This window comes from Mastigoproctus giganteus, chromosome 7 (assembly GCF_048544385.1).
Source record: "Mastigoproctus giganteus isolate SK-2022 chromosome 7, ASM4854438v1, whole genome shotgun sequence".
Lineage (NCBI taxonomy): Eukaryota > Metazoa > Arthropoda > Arachnida > Uropygi > Thelyphonidae > Mastigoproctus > Mastigoproctus giganteus.
This window is the reverse complement of record NC_143581.1, coordinates 80,929,788-80,947,917: the sequence shown is the minus strand read 5'-3', so window position 1 is coordinate 80,947,917 and position 18,130 is coordinate 80,929,788. Positions and strand designations below refer to the sequence as shown.

The window sequence follows — 18,130 nt, the reverse complement described above, 5'->3', positions numbered from 1 at the left end:
AAAATCCCATCCCTTGCTACCTAAAAGTGTCTCATCACCACCCTCTTTTTCTTAAGATCCTCAAAAATTGACTTTCCCTTATCGGTAATAACAGCTTGAGTCAATGTTCTATTAATCTAAGTCATCCATCCAGAATGATGATAATTTCTCCATTTTTTTCTAAAAGTTTACTTCTGCTATAACTCACTTGCGTCACACTTACTGTCATAGAAAGTAGCATTGACTGTTTTATTTTACTTGCACTTTTCATAATCATACTCACAGTGAATGGAGGCAATTTCATACTTCTATACACACTGGGACACATCTGATCATCTTAGATTTGTCTACAAATTACCAACATCTTCTTTTCCAACATGATTCATCTATGTGACTTTTTAGTGACATTTTCATATTCACTTGGCTTTACTGCACTTCTCTTACTAGACATGGCAGCTCTTATATTATTAATTTAATCAACAATTTTTAATTAAAACTCTCACACTGACACTGTAGAATAGTGGCCCAACAATAGTACACCAACAAGGAACCTGAGTGTGTTCCTCTCTTCTTATCTCCAGCCACCTCATCCCTGATTAGCTTAGATGGTAGATGGGAATAGCTGTCATCTCTGATTGACTGTGCTGTTTGTTTACATCATATCTGGTATTCATATTTGCACATTTTGGAATATTTTTTTGGTTTTTTGATAATTTTGGCATTCTGGTTTCCTGCATATATATATAAATAAATATATATAAAGTGCCCATGCATTTATATATATATATATATATATATATATAAAACTGCATGGACACTTTATGGTGAAGGATCTACAAAAACACCAGTTCTGACAGGTTAAGGGCAGATGGTGAAATTCAGAATTCTGATAACATGCTGCATAACATAAAGTGAAGAAGGGAATGCCAAGCCTATGATCAAGTTTGAGATACTGTATCACTCTTCAAGCCCCAGAGCAATAAAAATAAAAAAGTCCTTCTGCAGTCCAATAAAACAGCATGGTCATAGCATGGATATTTCTATATTGGTTCCACAAGTGATTTGTTTCTTAAGTTGAACTATCTGGCCATGAATGTTTAGAATTTAAGGTCCCACTTGTGATAATGCTTCAGGGCATAGCCTCTATGATATGAGCATCCCAATGTGGAAGTCATATTCCTTCCACCCAATACAGCCTCTTCCACCAATCACTCAACCAAGGTGTAATAGCACATTAGAAGCCATATACCCTTGTCACGCCTTCACCTACATCTGATCAGCTATGTATTTCGGCCATGAGCTTGAAGTAAGTTACAGTTGCAAGGACTACAGCATCTGGGGCTATATTACAAATATCAACAAGACTATGAAGGAACTTAAGCCCAAAACTGTGAATGCAGGCTGAAAGAATATTTGGGAGGCAGCTGTGAATAACTGCATGGGTTCCCTCAAGACAGATGATGGAACAGAGAGGATTGTTAATATTGCTCATCATATAGGCAGACAAGGATCCACTATAATGGATGAGAACAGCATAGAATAATTACTGAATGGCAGTGGAGACAAGATAACAGAAAAAAAAAAACATACAAGAACTTGTCAAGATTTCAAAGAAAGATGAATAAAAGCTCAGTGGGGTCAGGGTGGGACCTCCACAAAGAAATGTCTTTCAACTCAAACAGCCAGAAGTACAATCCTTCAACAGAATAGAGTTTAAGGACAATCCGTGAAGTGAACAGATATCTTAAGAAAGATGTTGTCCATAGAACTCCTTATCATGTTCTTGAAGAAAGCACCACAAGAGGAAGAGAATCAGGATCAGGAATAAAATTTGATTTTTTTAATAAAAAAAAAGGTGTTCAGGTACAGTATTTTATAAAATTTTTATTGTACTTTACAACTGATGTATATTTAATTTATGCAGTTTATATACATGCTTCCATGGTTTACAGGAGTTCATGTAGTATATGTTTTTCTACAGAACTCCAACTTAAGCAAATCTATATTTATGCATATGTCCCAGGAAATTAACCACCACAAGCTTTGAGGTCCTACTGTACTGCTGTGCTATATTTTAACAGTTACTAGACCCTAGATATGCCACTGTTTTCATAACCTGTTTTAACTAATCAGAATTTTTGAATATTAGCCCTTCTTGCTCAAAAAATAGACTTCATCAAAGCTGCTTTCTAACTCTGTTAAATGAAGTGCGTGATGAATCCAAACATTCACTTGTTCAGCATAATCTTCTTTGCCATAATATTCTATATTCATCACTTACAGTATAATACATTACAATACAGAAAAATGTACAATAATAATATAGAAACTGATATTTAATATCACTTACTGCATATTGCACATAGGAAATAAAAATGAATTCATTATTAAAAAGATTCCTGCCAGGAAAATTCTTGTAGGCCTCTCCTGAATTGTTTAACCTTCTGGATTACAATTTTAACTGCAATCCAGTTGTTCCTTAAGTAAAGGGAGGCCAACAAAAAAATTTAATAATGGCTACCTGATATATAAATAAAAGTACAACAATATTCGTATCAACAACCAACAGAATGTTAAAAACAGAGAAAACATAGCAGATAACAGTTTACATTTTACCTCTGGTATAGCAATTGGAGACCAAGAAAGCAAAGTCACCAGTAAATCTAATATAAAGTAATTTATTTCTTGTCCCAAGGTGCAATCCACAATCATATTCATCAAAGGATTCAAAAGGAACTGTGCATATGGCCTTAGAACCTAGAATTATATATAATAATATATAAGAAAAACTCAATATCTCAATTCTTACAGTTATTTTTGGCTAAAATGTAAAATAAATGCAATAAAAATAAAACAATACCATGCAAGATGAATACAGAGAATTTCTTGTTGTTCTTAGCTCTACTAAATCTAACTGTACTCCTAGCCACAAAAAGTAAATTATATCCTAAGTCAAATTCACAGATATAAAAATATCTATGTCAAATTTCCATATATATATACAGGGTGATTCACTACCAGTGTGACAAACTTGCAGGAGGTGTAGGGGCCACAAAGACGAATCTGAATCACATAGCATTGCAGGCTCCAAAATGCCTTCGTCGTGCAGTAGAGGATGTTGAACGGGAGGTCGCATGAACAGCGATCCCGCTGGAAGTCAGCATTTGTGAACCAGTTCCCGAGGGAGTAGGATGGACGAGTATTCAAACGTTTAACTGGCCAACATGCACCTCGCGTATGGAGCTGCAGACTGTAATAGGCGTGCCGCTCTGCGCTTGTACCTGGAACGTTTCCCGCACGGGCATGCTCCTCATCATACAATTTTCGCACGTGTGCACAGAAGGTTACGTGAGACTGGTTGTTTCACGAGAGGTACCATGAATCGAGAGTGAACGACGAGGACGCCAGACAATGAGGAGAATGTCCTACGTCTTGCAGAAGGCAATCCGAGTACGAGTACTCAAGCGATAGGCCAACAATTGGGTATTTCCCAATCCACTGTATGGAGGATACTGCAACAAACCAAATGAGTTCATACCATTTGCAACACGTCCAATCTTGGAGCCTGCGGATTATCCACTCCGGAGGACTTTTGCTACTTGGTTTCTTCAACAGAAACGGTTCGCAAATGCTGACTTCCAGCGGGATCGCTGTTCACGCCTCCCCATTCAACGTCCTCTACCGCATGACGAAGGCATTTCGGACCCTGCAATGCTATGTGATTCCGATTCGACTTTGTGCCCTCTACACCTCCTGCAAATTTGTCGCACTGGTAGTGAATCACCCTGTATATATATATATATATATATAAAAGTTAGTAGTCGTGAAGGGCAATGTGCTAACATTACGGTACTCGTAATGCTAATTAGGGAAAACAAAGGGTGAACGGAATAGAAATCGCAATCACAGTGAAACAAAGAAGGGATCTAAGATAAAGGAGAAGTAATAAGAATAACTTAGTGCTGTTCATCCTGTGACCTCAGCACCTTTATCGAGGGCCAGCCACCGAAATCAAAGGCCCTTTGTTCCCCATAATTAGTGTTACGAGTAACATGACGTTAGAACATTGTCTTTCAAGACTACTAACTTACCCAACTTGGGGGGATACAAAGACGAATAGATTAACAGTAGCCACTGGCAGAGGTGAAAGAGATTCTTGCACTGCTTCTATTGGAATGAACAGAAGCCTGAAAAACAAGATTCAGGATATTTCAGAGACTGCTGGGAGTCATTGCGGTACAAGTAAACACATGGGTTGTGTTAGGGTAGCTAAGAATAGAAATAGGTGCATGTATACTTGCGTGTACACCAATGCTAGGAGTTTAGTAAATAAATTTGATGAATTTGAGGTATTGCTCAAAACATCAAAGGCAGATATTGTTGGGATATCAGAGACTTGGTGTCACACAGATATAAGGAATGCAGAACTGGAATTTGAGGAGTACAATGTCTACAGAAAGGATAGACTGGATAGAAAGGGAGGAGGGGTTATGCTATTAGTTAAGAAATACATAAAATCCAAGGAAGTGAAGCCAGTGGACATCGCTGGACAGTGCAGTGTTGAGTCAGTTTGGTGTGACATAAGCATTGGGAGATCAAAATTGAGAGTAGGAGTGTGCTATCGGCCTAATGACTCTGATGAGTATAATAAGAAACTGTACAGGGAAATAGAGTGGGCCAGTAAATCAGAGAGTCTTATAATGGGAGATTTTAATTTCCCAGATATTGACTGCGATTTGGGGGCTGGTCACTCACACACTAGCAAGGCTTTTGTGGATTTATTGGATGATTGTTTTCTACATCAGCATGTTCGGGAGGCAACTAGAGGGAGGAATACTCTTGATTTGATTATCAGCAGTGATTCTTCATGCATTAAGAATCTGCAGATAAATGAACCACTAGGTGGCAGTGATCACAGTGTGCTGAAGTGGGATTTACTCAAATAGGTAACTACCATTAGGGGTAAAGGGAAGGGTTATTGCTTTCGTAAAGGCAACTACGATGGACTGAGACAGTATTTAAATTCTATACAGTGGGACCAACTGATGATGTTACCAACAGCAAATGCAAAATGGGAAGCATTCAAAGAACTTATCTTGGAAGCTACTAGGTTTTACATACCAACTAAGAAATATTGTTCAAGGTTTAGGCCTAAATGGATGTCAGATGAACTGATGAGGCATATGGCAGAGAAGAAACATGCATGGGATACATACAAATTAACACATGACACAGTAGCCTATGATAGATACAAGTTGATCTGTAACCAAGTTACAAAGGAGGTTAGGCAGGCGAAGGCAGATTACGAGAAATCTTTGGCAAGGGATGCAAAGAAAAACAGCAAAGAGTTCTTCACTCATGTAAACTCTAGAAGGAAGGGATGAATCAGATTGGTCCACTTGATATTGATGGGTCAACTGTTGATGATCCTGCTCAGGCAGCTAACGAACTAAATGAATATTTTGCATCGACATTCACACATGAGGAGTTATTTAGCGAGGGGAAAGACAGAGGTGTATTCAACTCTAGCAGTAAGCTAGAGAATCTTGTAATAACTGAGAGTAAAGTGGAAGAGAAATTGTTGAAGATAAACACAAGAAAGGCACCTGGGGTGGATGGGATCTATCCAGTTATATTAAAGGAGGCAGCAGAGGAAGTAAACAAACCCTTAGCCATAATTATGAGAGCTTCCTTGGACTCAGGGGAGGTACCCACAGACTGGAGATGTGCAAATGTGACCCCAATTCACAAAGGAGGATCAAAGGCTGACACAAGCAATTATACACCTGTGAGTTTAACTTCTGTTCCAGGAAAATTAATGGAGGCACTAGTTAAAGAAGCACTGCAGGATCATTTAGACAAGACTTCAGTTATAGCTCGGACACAGCATGGTTTTGTTAAGGGAAGTCTTGCCTGACCAATTTGATTGGATACTATGATGCAGTCACAAAGGAACTGGATGCAGGGAATAACTTTGATATTATATACTTGGATCTTAGAAAGGCTTTTGATACTGTTGCACATGAAAGACTGCTGCACAAATCGGAGCAGTGTGACATTGGAGGCAAATTGCTGCTATGGATAAAGGGGTGGCTGAGGGGAGAAGACAGAGAGTGGTAATCAATTGACACTGCTCATCGTGGACTAATGTTATTAGTGGAGTCCCTCAGGGCTCAGTGTTGGGTTCATTATTGTTTCTGTATTCATAAATGATATTGATGATGGTATATCAAGCTTAATGTTGAAGTTTGCAGACGATACAAAGGTAGGCAGAGTTGTCAAGGACACTACTGACACTATGCTGCTGCAACAGGATCTGGAAAGGTTGAGCAGATGGGCTGAGAGGTGGCAAATGAAGTTTAACATTGACAAATGTAAAGTACTACATATGGGAAACAGCAACCCCAGAGCAACGTATCAACTCTGTGGTACTACACTGACAGTGGTAGAGAATGAAAGGGACCTGGGGGTGGTTGTGCAGGCAGATATGAAGTTCTCTGAGCAGTGCAGAAGGGCTGCAAGAGTAGCTCATGGTGTATTGTCAATGATATATAGGAATTTTTCTAGCAGGGATAAGGAGGTGATTATTCCCTTGTATAAGGCAATGGTCAGGCCACACCTAGAGTACTGTATACAGGTCTGGAGGCCTCATTTCAAGAAGGATGTAGAGCTGCTGGAACGAGTACAGAGAAGGGCAACAAGATTAGTGAATGGAACAAAGGGGTGCTCTTACGAAGAAAGGTTTAAGTTTTGCAAATTACAGTGTCTGGAGACTAGGCACCAGCGAGGTGATCTGATAGAGGTGTATAAAGCATTGAATGGTTTGAGCATGCTCGATGCTGATGGGATTCTTCCTCTCGCTCAGAATAATCACCTGAGAGGGTATAAATTCAAATTGAGGAAAGACAGATGTAGGATAGACGTGCGGAAATTTGCCTTTAGCCAGCGAGTGGTTGGTTGGTGGAACAAACTTCCATCCCTTGTCGTGGAAGTTGATAGCCTAAATAAGTTTAAGGCTCAGCTGGTCAGGTATTTTGAACGAACAGAGGGGTGAAGTGGAAGTGATTTTTTTTTTTTTTTTGGCTGATGCTGCATAAGCTTGCTTTCTTGCATCAAATGCCTCTACTAATGCTAATGCTAACATAAAGTACCCAACGACCAATTATGGTCGTTGGGTACTTTATGCATATAGCAGTGTCCCAGGTCCATAAACCATCACTATCAATAATATCTTAAACTGTTGCTTCCTTTAAAACATACGCACATTATATATACACACACACACACACACACACACACATATATATATATATATATATATATATATATATATATATATTAAAAAGTACTTCTTTCCAATAAAAACTATTTAATCCAGAAGTACTGGTGTTTGAAATCCTGATAAAGAAACTTTCTTAAAGTCAGACATAATAAAGTAAAGGACAAGGCACTGAACTACACTGTGAAGCACCTATCCCCACTTAACTAAACAATAAGAAATGGCAATGAGAAACCAAAAAAAAAGTTAATACAGAATAACAGAAGTATTCACAATTTAATGGAAAATGTGAAGTTTATGCAAAGATAAAGATACTTTATCTAAAGCATCTATAATATTAATGCTATCAGAGGATGAGTTATTCAAGATTCACCATTTCAAGTAAATACTTTAGTGAAGTTGATCAAGCTGAGACATCTGATTGAGAATATCACAGTGACCTTACTGATATTGTGAAAACTTAACTATAAAGATAGAAGCAAAAAAAGAGGATGAAAGTGTAAAATGCTATGATTGAGGGTATAATAAGCATTTTTCAAATAATTTTCACAGAACATTTTGTTATAACAAGTGATGCTTTATAACAGTATGCCTCCTGATTCTCAAGAAACTTAATTATTTATTTATTTTATTATTTTTTTTATTTATCTACGACTATATTAAGAAATAATCAGATGAAATGAATGTTATGAAAATTTGGAGTTGTACAAAAAACAAATTCTATGTATACAATTCACCAATTAATTTTGAAAGTGTTTATATACAAGGGAATGAAGACAAAATATAAATCTGAATATTTCCATATGCATCAAACCACCAGTGTTTCACTCATGATATACACTATGGTATGCATTATGTTCAGTAAACGTTGCTTTCAGAGATGAATGAAGACCAAAAATTTGCTATCAAAGGAAAACTCGAGAATGAGAGTATCCATGTCCAAATCAAAGAATTTTCTGCTCTGGGAAAGGGATAAGTTTTTGAAAACTTTTGCTATTTTATTTACCTAACTGTCATTTTAAATAGTATTCTAAAAATAGCTTTATAGTCCAAGTTGTGCTTGTTAGTTTATTTTTAATTTAGCTAGAGATTTTGTAGGTTACTACTTAATATATCCAGAACTTTTGTATCATATGAATCTTGGTACCATTGTTATATTATTGAACAGTGAGTGGTAGGGGAATTTAAATTTTTAATTGTGGTAAATAGATAGCTCTAAAGGTCAAATCATGTATGGTTAGCATTTGTTGGATCATTTTGTTATTTATTAAAATTAACTCAAACTTTCCAGTGTAACGGAAAGTTTGAGTTAATTGAGAGTCTAATACAAATAATAGGTAGAGTCTAATACAAATAATGCAAAATTTGTAGCATGGTATTATTCATCATCATCTTCAATCCATTGAAGGCCTCTCCAGCAACTTTCCAGTTCCTGCTGTTTGTGCAATGGCCATCCATTTACTACCCACGAACTTGCGAATTTCATCTCTCCATTTCCACTGTTGTCTTCCAGGTTTTCTCCTAGCTCCTCTTGAGTACCATTCTGTTATTTACTTAGTCCATCTGTCATTATGTCTTCAAGCTATGTGTCGGGCCCAAGACCATTTTAGTTCTTTAGTTTTTATAAGAATATCCTTTACTTGAGTTTGCTGCCTAATCCATGTGTTTCTCTTCTTATCTAACAGTCTGATTCCTAATATAATTCATCCCATTCTACACCGTGTAGTTCTCAGCTTCTCTTTCCATTCTTTTGGTGAGTGCCCAAGTTTCACTTCCATAAGTCATGATGGGGAATATACTTTGGTTCATTATTTTGCATTTCAGACAAATTGAAATATTTCTCCTCAGTATGCGTCTATATTTCCTGAATGCTATCCACCCAAAAGTTATTCTTCCCTTGACTTCCAGCCAATTATCATTATTACAACTAATGACTTGTCCCAGATAAGTATATGACTCCACCTTTTCAATTACTGCTCGTTGAATGATTACATCCCTTTCTATGCCATACTTGATCATCATTACTTTTGTTTTAGCTTTAGTCATCTTTAGTCCAAAATCTTTACTAACACTGCATAACTGATTAAGATTTTCCTCTAATTCTTTGGGATCATGGTTTATGATCACAATGTCATCTGCAAATGGTAAATGGTTAAGGTACTCTCCATTCCCATTGACTCCTTTCTGCGACCAGTCTAATCTTCTGAAAGCTTCCTCAAGGGCAGCAGAAAACAACTTCAGAGATATTGTTTCACCATGTCGAACTACTTCCTTAATTTTAAATTTGATACTGTCTTTGTCTAATAAAGGAGGTAGCATTCTCATATATTTTCTTCAAAATCATGATGTATGGGGGTGTCTATGCCTTGTCCTTCTATGACCCAAAACATTGTCTTATGCTGTATGGAGTCAAATGCCTTTTCAAAATCCACAAATGCCAGCCACAGTGGTGTTCTATATTCTTTCTCTTTGAATTAGCTGTGCTATTACATGAAGGTAATCCATAGTCAAGAATCCTGTCCTAAAGTCAGCTTGCTCTTTCGGTTGATTCTCATGAAGTATTTTTTCTAATTCTGTTAGTAATGACCCTTGTGAACAACTTGTAGATGTGGGATAACAAGCTAATTGCTATATAATTTCCAATTTCTGATTTATCTCCTTTCTTATGAAGCAAAACTATGATTGCATTATTCCACTCATTAGGTGTCACGCCTTTTCTAATGCACTTTGTAAAGAGTCTTGCCAGTTTTTGTGTTATGTCTCTTCCTCCCAATTTTAACAACTCTACAGTAGCTTCAATTGGGTTTTTTGATTCGTCATTTTCTTCAATGGATGTTCTACCTCATCAGGAAGGATATCGGGTATGTCTTATGTGTTACTAATTTGTAATCCAACTTCCCCACTGCTGGCATCATACCCTCGCTCCTCGTATAATTCTCTATAGTAGTCTTCTGTAATTTGAACTGGCGCCTCCGTAGCCAGGTGGGCAGGAGCAGCAGTGCGTAGCAAATGCTTCTTGATTAGAACGGGGTTCGAGCCAGTGACCACCAAATACGGAGGATGCGGAAAGGTCAGGGAATGACCACTGCATATCCTCAGAGCATTATGGCCTTAGTTGCTAATGCTCCTAAAAACGAAATAACAACAACAATTTGAATTATGACTTCTCTGCTATTTATAAGTACACCATCACTATTCTTCAGTTTCAGTATCATTTGTCTTTCTATATTACTGTTCATGGCTGCTGATTCAAGTCCTTTGTTTTCCCTTAATGCTTTTCCTACTTATCTCATGTTAAATCTTCTTATGTCCTCTCTGGGTCTCTTTCTAATGGCTTTGCACAACTCAGCATACTCAATTTTATCCTTGTCAGTGTTTATCTTGCTCTTCATTTGTCGTCTTCAGTTCATGACAAGTGTTTCTTGATTAATTTTTTTCTTCTTTGGATTTCTTTTTACCATTCGGTTTCTTGGGTTTTATCACTTTCAGAAGGTTGTAGTATTCCTCATCGACATCCTGGTCATGAACAGTCGACAAGCTCAAACTTGTTCTTAAGTTCCAGTACATACTGCTTTTTCTTCTCTTCTGTTATCTCAAAGACCTTCATATTATTTACTCAAGTAAGTTTTTTCCTTTCTTTTCTTATATCTATATCAAGTATGCATCTTACCATTCGGTGATCACTTCCAACATTTACCTTGTTCAGGACTATAACATCATACTTGATATATCTTCTATTAGTGAGGATGAAGACGATTTCATTAGTTGTTAATCCATTTGGGCCCTTCCGTGTCCACTTTCTGTTTACCCTGTTCATTACTTCTTCGAGAACCTGCAAATTCCACAAGTCTTTCACCTCTTTCACCAATTCCAAAATTTCCTATTTCCCCTTTCTGTGCTGTTTTGTCTCTTTCCAACCTTAGCATTGAAGTCCTCCATAATGATAGTGTAGTGAGTTTTCTACTCAACTAGAAGACTCAATTTCGGTGTACATTTCTTCAACCTCTTCATCATCATGGCTCGATGTTGGTGCATAAACCATTATAACCTTCAGCTTGTACCTCTTAGAAATTCCAAGTAGTAGTCTTGACACCCATGGTGATGTACTTTTGAATACCAAAAAAAGTGTTTCTTTTCCAAAACGGTAGTATTATTGCTGCATAACTGGTGAATTGGAGTAGGAGCGTAGTAGTAGTAGAAGTAGCATGTGATGCAAGAAAGCAAGTGTATGAGCTTATGCAGCATCAGCCAAAAAAAAAAAAAAAAAAAATATTTTACAAAACAATTCCCTCCAAATGTTTGTCCAGATCCTCCTTAAATTTATTTAAACTATCAACTTCCACGACGACAGATGGAAGTTTGTTCCAGCAATTAACCACCTGCTGGCTAAATGCAAATTTCTGCACACCTATTCTACATCTGTCTTTCCTCAGTTTGAATTTATGTCCCCTTAGGTTCGCAATCTGAACAAGTGGAAGAATCCCATCAGAATTCAGCGGGCTCAACCCATTCAAGGCCTTATACACCTCAATCAGATCACCTCACAGGTACCTAATCTCCAGCTGCTGCAATTTGCAGAACTTAAGCCTCTCTTGGTAAGAGGATCCCTTCATTCCCCTCACCAATCTTGTTGCCCTTCTCTGTACATGCTCAAGCAAATCTACATCCTTCCTAAAATGAGGCATGGTAATGGTCTCTGTATAAGGTAATTATCAAGGCAGGGCCTGACCATTACTTTATGCAGAGGGACAATCACCTCTTTTTCCCTGCTAGCAAAATTCCTGCATATCATTGACAAAACCCCATGACCTGCGCTGGCAGCACTGCTCAGAAAATTCCATATCTGACTGCACGATTACTCCCAGGTCTTTTTCATTTTCTACCACCTTAGTGTAGTACCACAGAGTTGGTACATTTGTCTAGGGATACTTCTACCCATAGGCAGTACTTTGCATTTGTCAATGTTAAACTTCGGTTGCCACTTCTCAGCCCATCTGTCCAAATGTTCTAGATCCTGTTGCAGTAGCACACTGCCATTACTGTCATTAACAACCCTTCCAACCTTTGTATCATCTGAAAACTTCAACACTAAGCCTGATATACCTTCATCAATATCATTGATAAATATACAAAACAACAGTGGACACGACGCCAAACCATGCGGGAATCACTAATAACATTAGTCCACAAAGAGCAGCGCCCACTTGTTACCACCCTCTGTCTTCTCCCACTCAACCATCCTTTTATCCATTGTAGCAACTTACCCTTAATACCATTCTGCTCCAATTTGTACAGTAGTCTTCCATGCGCAACAGTGTCAAAAGCTTTCCTGAAATCCAAGTATATGATAACAAAATTATTTTTTGCATCCAGTTCCTTTGTAACCACATCATAATATCCAATCAAATTTGTCAGACAAGACTTTCCCTTAACAAACCCATGCTGTGTCTGAACTATTGCTGCAGTCGTGTCTAGATTATCCTGCAATGCATCTTTAACCAGTGACTCCATTATTTTACTCAGAACAGAAGTTAAACTAACTAGTCTGTAATTACTCGTGTCAGCCTTTGATCCCCCTTTGTGAATTGGGGATATATTTGCACATCTCCAGTCCATGTGGACCTCCCCCGAGTCCATTGCACTTAACTTTGCATTTATAATTAGAAGCATAGGTATTATTTGTGATTCTCTGATTACATTGGTGAATTTGTTACTTATCGTTTATAACTGCTTAATGAATCACACTGAACTTCTGCTGCTATTTTTTGTATCAAAAAACATTTGAACTTCAATTATATATAATTAATAGTGTAAACTTCATAGCATAAGCAAAGCAAAATGTTATTACTGCATTAGGTATAACTGTTTAGTGTAGTATTTTTAATTATATTGAATTACAATGAAAACCATGCCTTTGACTAGAGCAACAAAACAAAATGCTCCTGCCAGTGGGAGCACCACAGCTCTGGGAAGAACTGAGGGGGACAAGTTATCCTCCGAATAGCAGCCGTATGAAATGATAAGCTTGTTTCATGTTTGAAGAACTATCTGGAACGATTCATGATATTGCCAAGGGGATATTTTTGTGAGTGTTCAATGCACATTCTTGACTGAAGTCAGACTAACCAGAGTCTGTAGTTATTAACTTGTCTTAGAACCACCTTTGTGTATTAGCAATAAGTTGTCACTTCTGCAATCCAAATGAATCTCTCCTGAGACCAAAGATGCCCTCTTGATTAACCTCAATGGTTCAATACACTCCCTGGTGCACTTCTTCAAAACTACATTGTATATTCCATGAACTCCAGGAGCCTTAGTTGCCTTTATTTTTTTAAGTTTGTTAGAAAAACTCTAAAGTTTTTCTAATAAACAATCAACCACATGAAATTAATAATTACAAAATTATTAATTTCATGTGGCTCGGCCTCGTTTGCACAGCCTCTTCTTACCACGAAGGGTCTTTGTTCAGTAAATACAAGAGCAAAGTCCTATTCAATTCATCTGCAACATCAGCTGGTTTATCTAAGACTTTCCCATACCTAGTGCATAAGGGTTGATCTGACTTGCTTTCTTCTTCATTGTATGCTCAGCTGTGAAAAATTCCTTATCCTCATTCTTTGCTCTCTTAGCAAATGTTTTCTCAAAAGCAGCCTTGGCCTCCCTGACCGTATGTGGTATAATACAAGGTCAAGAACAAGGTTTATTTGTTTAATTGTGGTCTCCAGGGTTTCCTCTATATACTGCTGTAGCATCTGAAAAGGCAAAGGCCGGCAAGTGTGTGTATGTGTGTTGTTATGTTGAATGTTGAGTGCTGGCAACTGCTGACTTTGCAGCCAGGGGACAGAGGATACCAGATTCCCTGACTTCCAAACCTTGGCCACGAGGAGGAGCGCCTGAGTTCACTTTCCATCTGAGACACTTAATGGGGCTATCAGGCAAGCCTGGGAGCTCCGAATTTTGAACTGAAAGGAAAATAGGAAATAGAAGAAAGGATGATTGGAAATAGAAGGTTTAGGGAGATGGGAGGAGAAGGAAAATAGATAGAAGAAAGGTGAAGAAGAAGAAGAAATCCCTGAAAATTACGAAGTTAGAAGAGAAAGTTTAAAGCACAAAACAGAGAAACAATCAAAATAATAATTTCCATACTTAAACCGATGAGCCAAAACATTATGACAAGTGAGTCGCTATGCAAATCAAAGCAACTGCAGTGAACTACGGCATATAAGCACCATTAATCAGTGTTACTCTTGTTCTTCAGGTGAGAAATGTAGCGGATTTAAGCAAGTGTGACAAAGGCCAAATTGTAATGGTCAGACGACTGGGTCAGAGCATATCCAAAACGGCACGAATGGTGGGTGCCCATGGACAACAGTGGTTAGTGCCTACCGAAAGTGATCTGAGGAGGGGAAACCCACGAACTGCCAGCAAGGTGGTAGACGACCACGGCTCATCAATGCTCAAGGTGAGCGAAGGCTCTCCCGGATGGTACGTGGCAAAAGAAGGGCGACTGTGGCACAACTCGCTGATAAATGGAATGCTGGTGATGGGAGTAATGTGTCACAACACACAGTACATCGAACCCTGCTGAAAATGGGGCTGCACAGCCGCAGGCCGCTTCAAGTCCCATGCTAACCACGGTTCACCGGCAACAGCAACTACAATGGCATGCAAGCATCGAAACAGGACCTTGAGTGATTGGAAGATGGGTCTGGTCCAATGAATCATGTTTCCTGTTGCACCACGTGGACGGCCGGGTACGAATCGTTTACCTGCGGAAGTGGTAGTGCCTAGATGCAGTGTGGAACGAAAACAAGCTGGTGGCAGCAGTGTCGTACTTTGAGTGATGTTCTGCTGGGATACCCCAGGTCCAGTGATCCATGTGCCAAGCACTCTGACATCCACCACCTACCTAAACATCATTGCTGACCAGGTACACCCTTTCATGGCAACAGTCTTCCCCTCTGGCTGTGCTGTCTTTCAGCAGGATGCACCTTGCCACACTGCCTGGGTTGTTCGAGACTGGTTCACGGAACATGAGGAAGACTTCCAGGTATTTCCCTGGCCTCCAAATTCCCCAGACATCAATCCCATCAAGCATTTGTGGTTTGTGTTGGAACAGCAACTCCAATCTTCGGCATCTCAATCACGGACCTTACAGGAGTTAAAGGATCTGTTGGTTACATGTTGGTACCAGATACCGCAAGACACATTTAGAATTCTTGTAGCACCCATGCCTTGCCGGGTACGAGCTGTTTTGGCTGCATGTGGAGGACCAACATCATATTAGGTAGGTGGTCATAATGTTTTGGCTCATCGGTGTAAGTTTGTAAATTTTGCACTTAAGTTTTTGTAAAAACAAAACAACACCACTAACCTAGCAGGGTCCAACCAGCTTACCAATACACAGAAATTAGTCATTAAAAAAAAAAAAAATTATACATAAAACTACATTTATATTTAATCACCAATATCCAAATCCACAGCCAAGCCAGCAATCTAGACGCCAGCCAAATGTAACAAAGCTCCATTATTTTGACAAACCAACAGAACAGAAAGTTCTACACCAAAACAGTACGCATAGTTGCAATAGGCACAGAGTGAAAAACAAAATGCCATTATACCAATGTACCAATTGTCAATAACTTAGGTTTAGTTATTATTATGATTTCCAATATTCAATAACCATTTCCTGCACTTGAACAATTTCTCTGCAAAGAAGAAAATGCCACGAAGTTTTCTCTACAAACAATAAATCTTGAAACATCATCAGTTTTTGGTGATTCTACCAAGAGTCAGTCCAAGAACTTTGTCATGCAATTCTAAGTCTTTTAATGTCCTCTTTCTCCTCCAGCTCCAAATTATAAGTATAATCACCTACACTAGTAGGGAGAGCTTTCCGACGATGATATAGTAAATATTGCAGAATTACTTCAAACTGAATTGGAACTCTATGGCATAGGACCTGCAACGCAGCAGTAGACACGGTTCTACATGATAAACTTACAGCAAGCAGGAAAAAAAATGCTGCGCTTGAACAAGATATTTTTTGATCATACAATGATTAACACTGGAGTCACAAGCTCCAGCAGCATAACAAACAATGGTATAAAAATACATGAATAATACATTTTAAGTGTGGAGGGTTTAATACCCCACACAGTCCTAATAATTCTGATGATTTTGCTAGTCAGAATTTTAATTTTCCATAAAACATATTTGGCATGCCCAATAAAGTTAATAGAATCATACAAAAATAAATTAAGGTATTTATAAGACCTTAAAATTGATTGACTCCCCATAAAGTTTTATATTAGGAGGTCTGTTAATATTTAAGTGTCTCTTTAATAATATCTGCTTAGCCTTGCTAATAGATATTTTTAATTGGTGTATCCTACACCAGGAATTGTGGTATAATACAGATCAACTTGTACATATTGTAGGCTTCAGTACTTTTCATCACTCAGTAACTGTCCCATGTTATCTTTTTCTGCTCTATTTGATTAGCCAGCTTCACAGTCATCCATTTCAGCATCCTCCTCCTCCTGCAATGTTTTCTTAATGGTATATATGCGTAGATGCATTCTGTGATTTTTGCTTTAAAAGTATTCCATAATTCAAATGTATTTGCCTTCCACCAGCAAATCTGTCCAACTCAAAAATGCCATGTCGTGCTTAAACTGTCAAAATCCAATTTTCTGAAATTAAAACTCATGCTTTTTACCTTTAATACTGCAACATCTTTCTTTATCTTCCAACTGCAATCACATGAGCACTTCCTGACAATGTAATTAGTAATGATGAGGCAAAGAATATTCTCGCTCCTAGTATTTTCTTTCTTTAATACAAAGATACAGCTGGTACAAATAACAATCATCTAGTTTATTTTAAAAAAAAATTTCCCCATGGCAAGTTTACCTTCCACTTATTCCAATCAATACGGGGCAGATTAAAGTCACCCAAAATAAGACATTCATGCTTGTTTGCTCATTCAACCTGCAGGTAAAAATTTTCATCATATAGTCAAAAATTCACTTCATGGGAGTAATCTACAGAATCTCATCTGTACATTACTCCCAATCTCATTATAACTTTCCTTCTGACTAACTCACACCACAATGATTCTATGCTGGCAACCATAAATTCAGACTCAGCAAAAGCACTTTTTTGTATTCAGGCTGCTTTTGATCAGAAGCATGAGCCCTCCACTCCTTCTATCTTCCTTAACTTTCCTAAATACATTATACATACTGTAGCAGAATGTGACATTTTCCCAATTTCCGGGCAGCACTGTGTTTCTTCTAGCCTTATAATATCAGAATTAGTTGTCCAAAAGAAGGAGTTATACACAAAGGACAGACAAGATAGGAGTGGGAAGGGATTATGCTCTTAGTAAAAAAGAAGATATAATCCAAGGCAGTGCATTCAGTCGATATGGGTTACCGGTGCAATGTTGAGTCAGTTTAGGGTGACTTAAGTACTGGGACATAAGCACTCCAACCATTTCTCTTAATTTTTCTCTCAATTATTACAAAATCATTTGGCTCTCTGCTAGAGTTTGATAAACTTCTGGCATCACCTTCCCTAAAGAATTCCTCATGTATGAATGTTGTAAAGGCAAAAATACTCATTTAGTTTGCCAGCTGCCTGAGCAGGTTCATCAAAAGGCAAACCATCGATATCAATTGGACCAATTTGAATCATCCCCTTCCTTCTAGTGTTAACATAAGTAAAGGATTCTTTGCTGTTTTTCTTTGACATCCTTTTCCAAATATTTCTTTTAAGTTGCTTTAACTTGCCTGACCTCCTTTGTTACTTGATTACAAACTAGTTTATATCTACCATCATCTTTTTTGTCTCCTGATAATTTATATG

At 38.0% G+C, this 18,130-nt stretch overlaps 1 protein-coding gene across 1 annotated transcript in view; it reads right to left on the bottom strand.

Annotated features, from left to right (window-relative positions):
* The window catches only part of LOC150083026 (DNA-dependent protein kinase catalytic subunit-like), a 387,849-nt gene that overhangs the window by 70,674 nt on the left and 299,045 nt on the right, over nucleotides 1-18,130 (bottom strand). Inside the window, exon 18 of the mRNA XM_090378359.1 lies at nucleotides 2,596-2,736. Within this exon, the coding sequence (XP_090234485.1) occupies nucleotides 2,596-2,736 (141 nt within the window). The remainder of the gene's footprint in view (nucleotides 1-2,595; nucleotides 2,737-18,130) is intronic.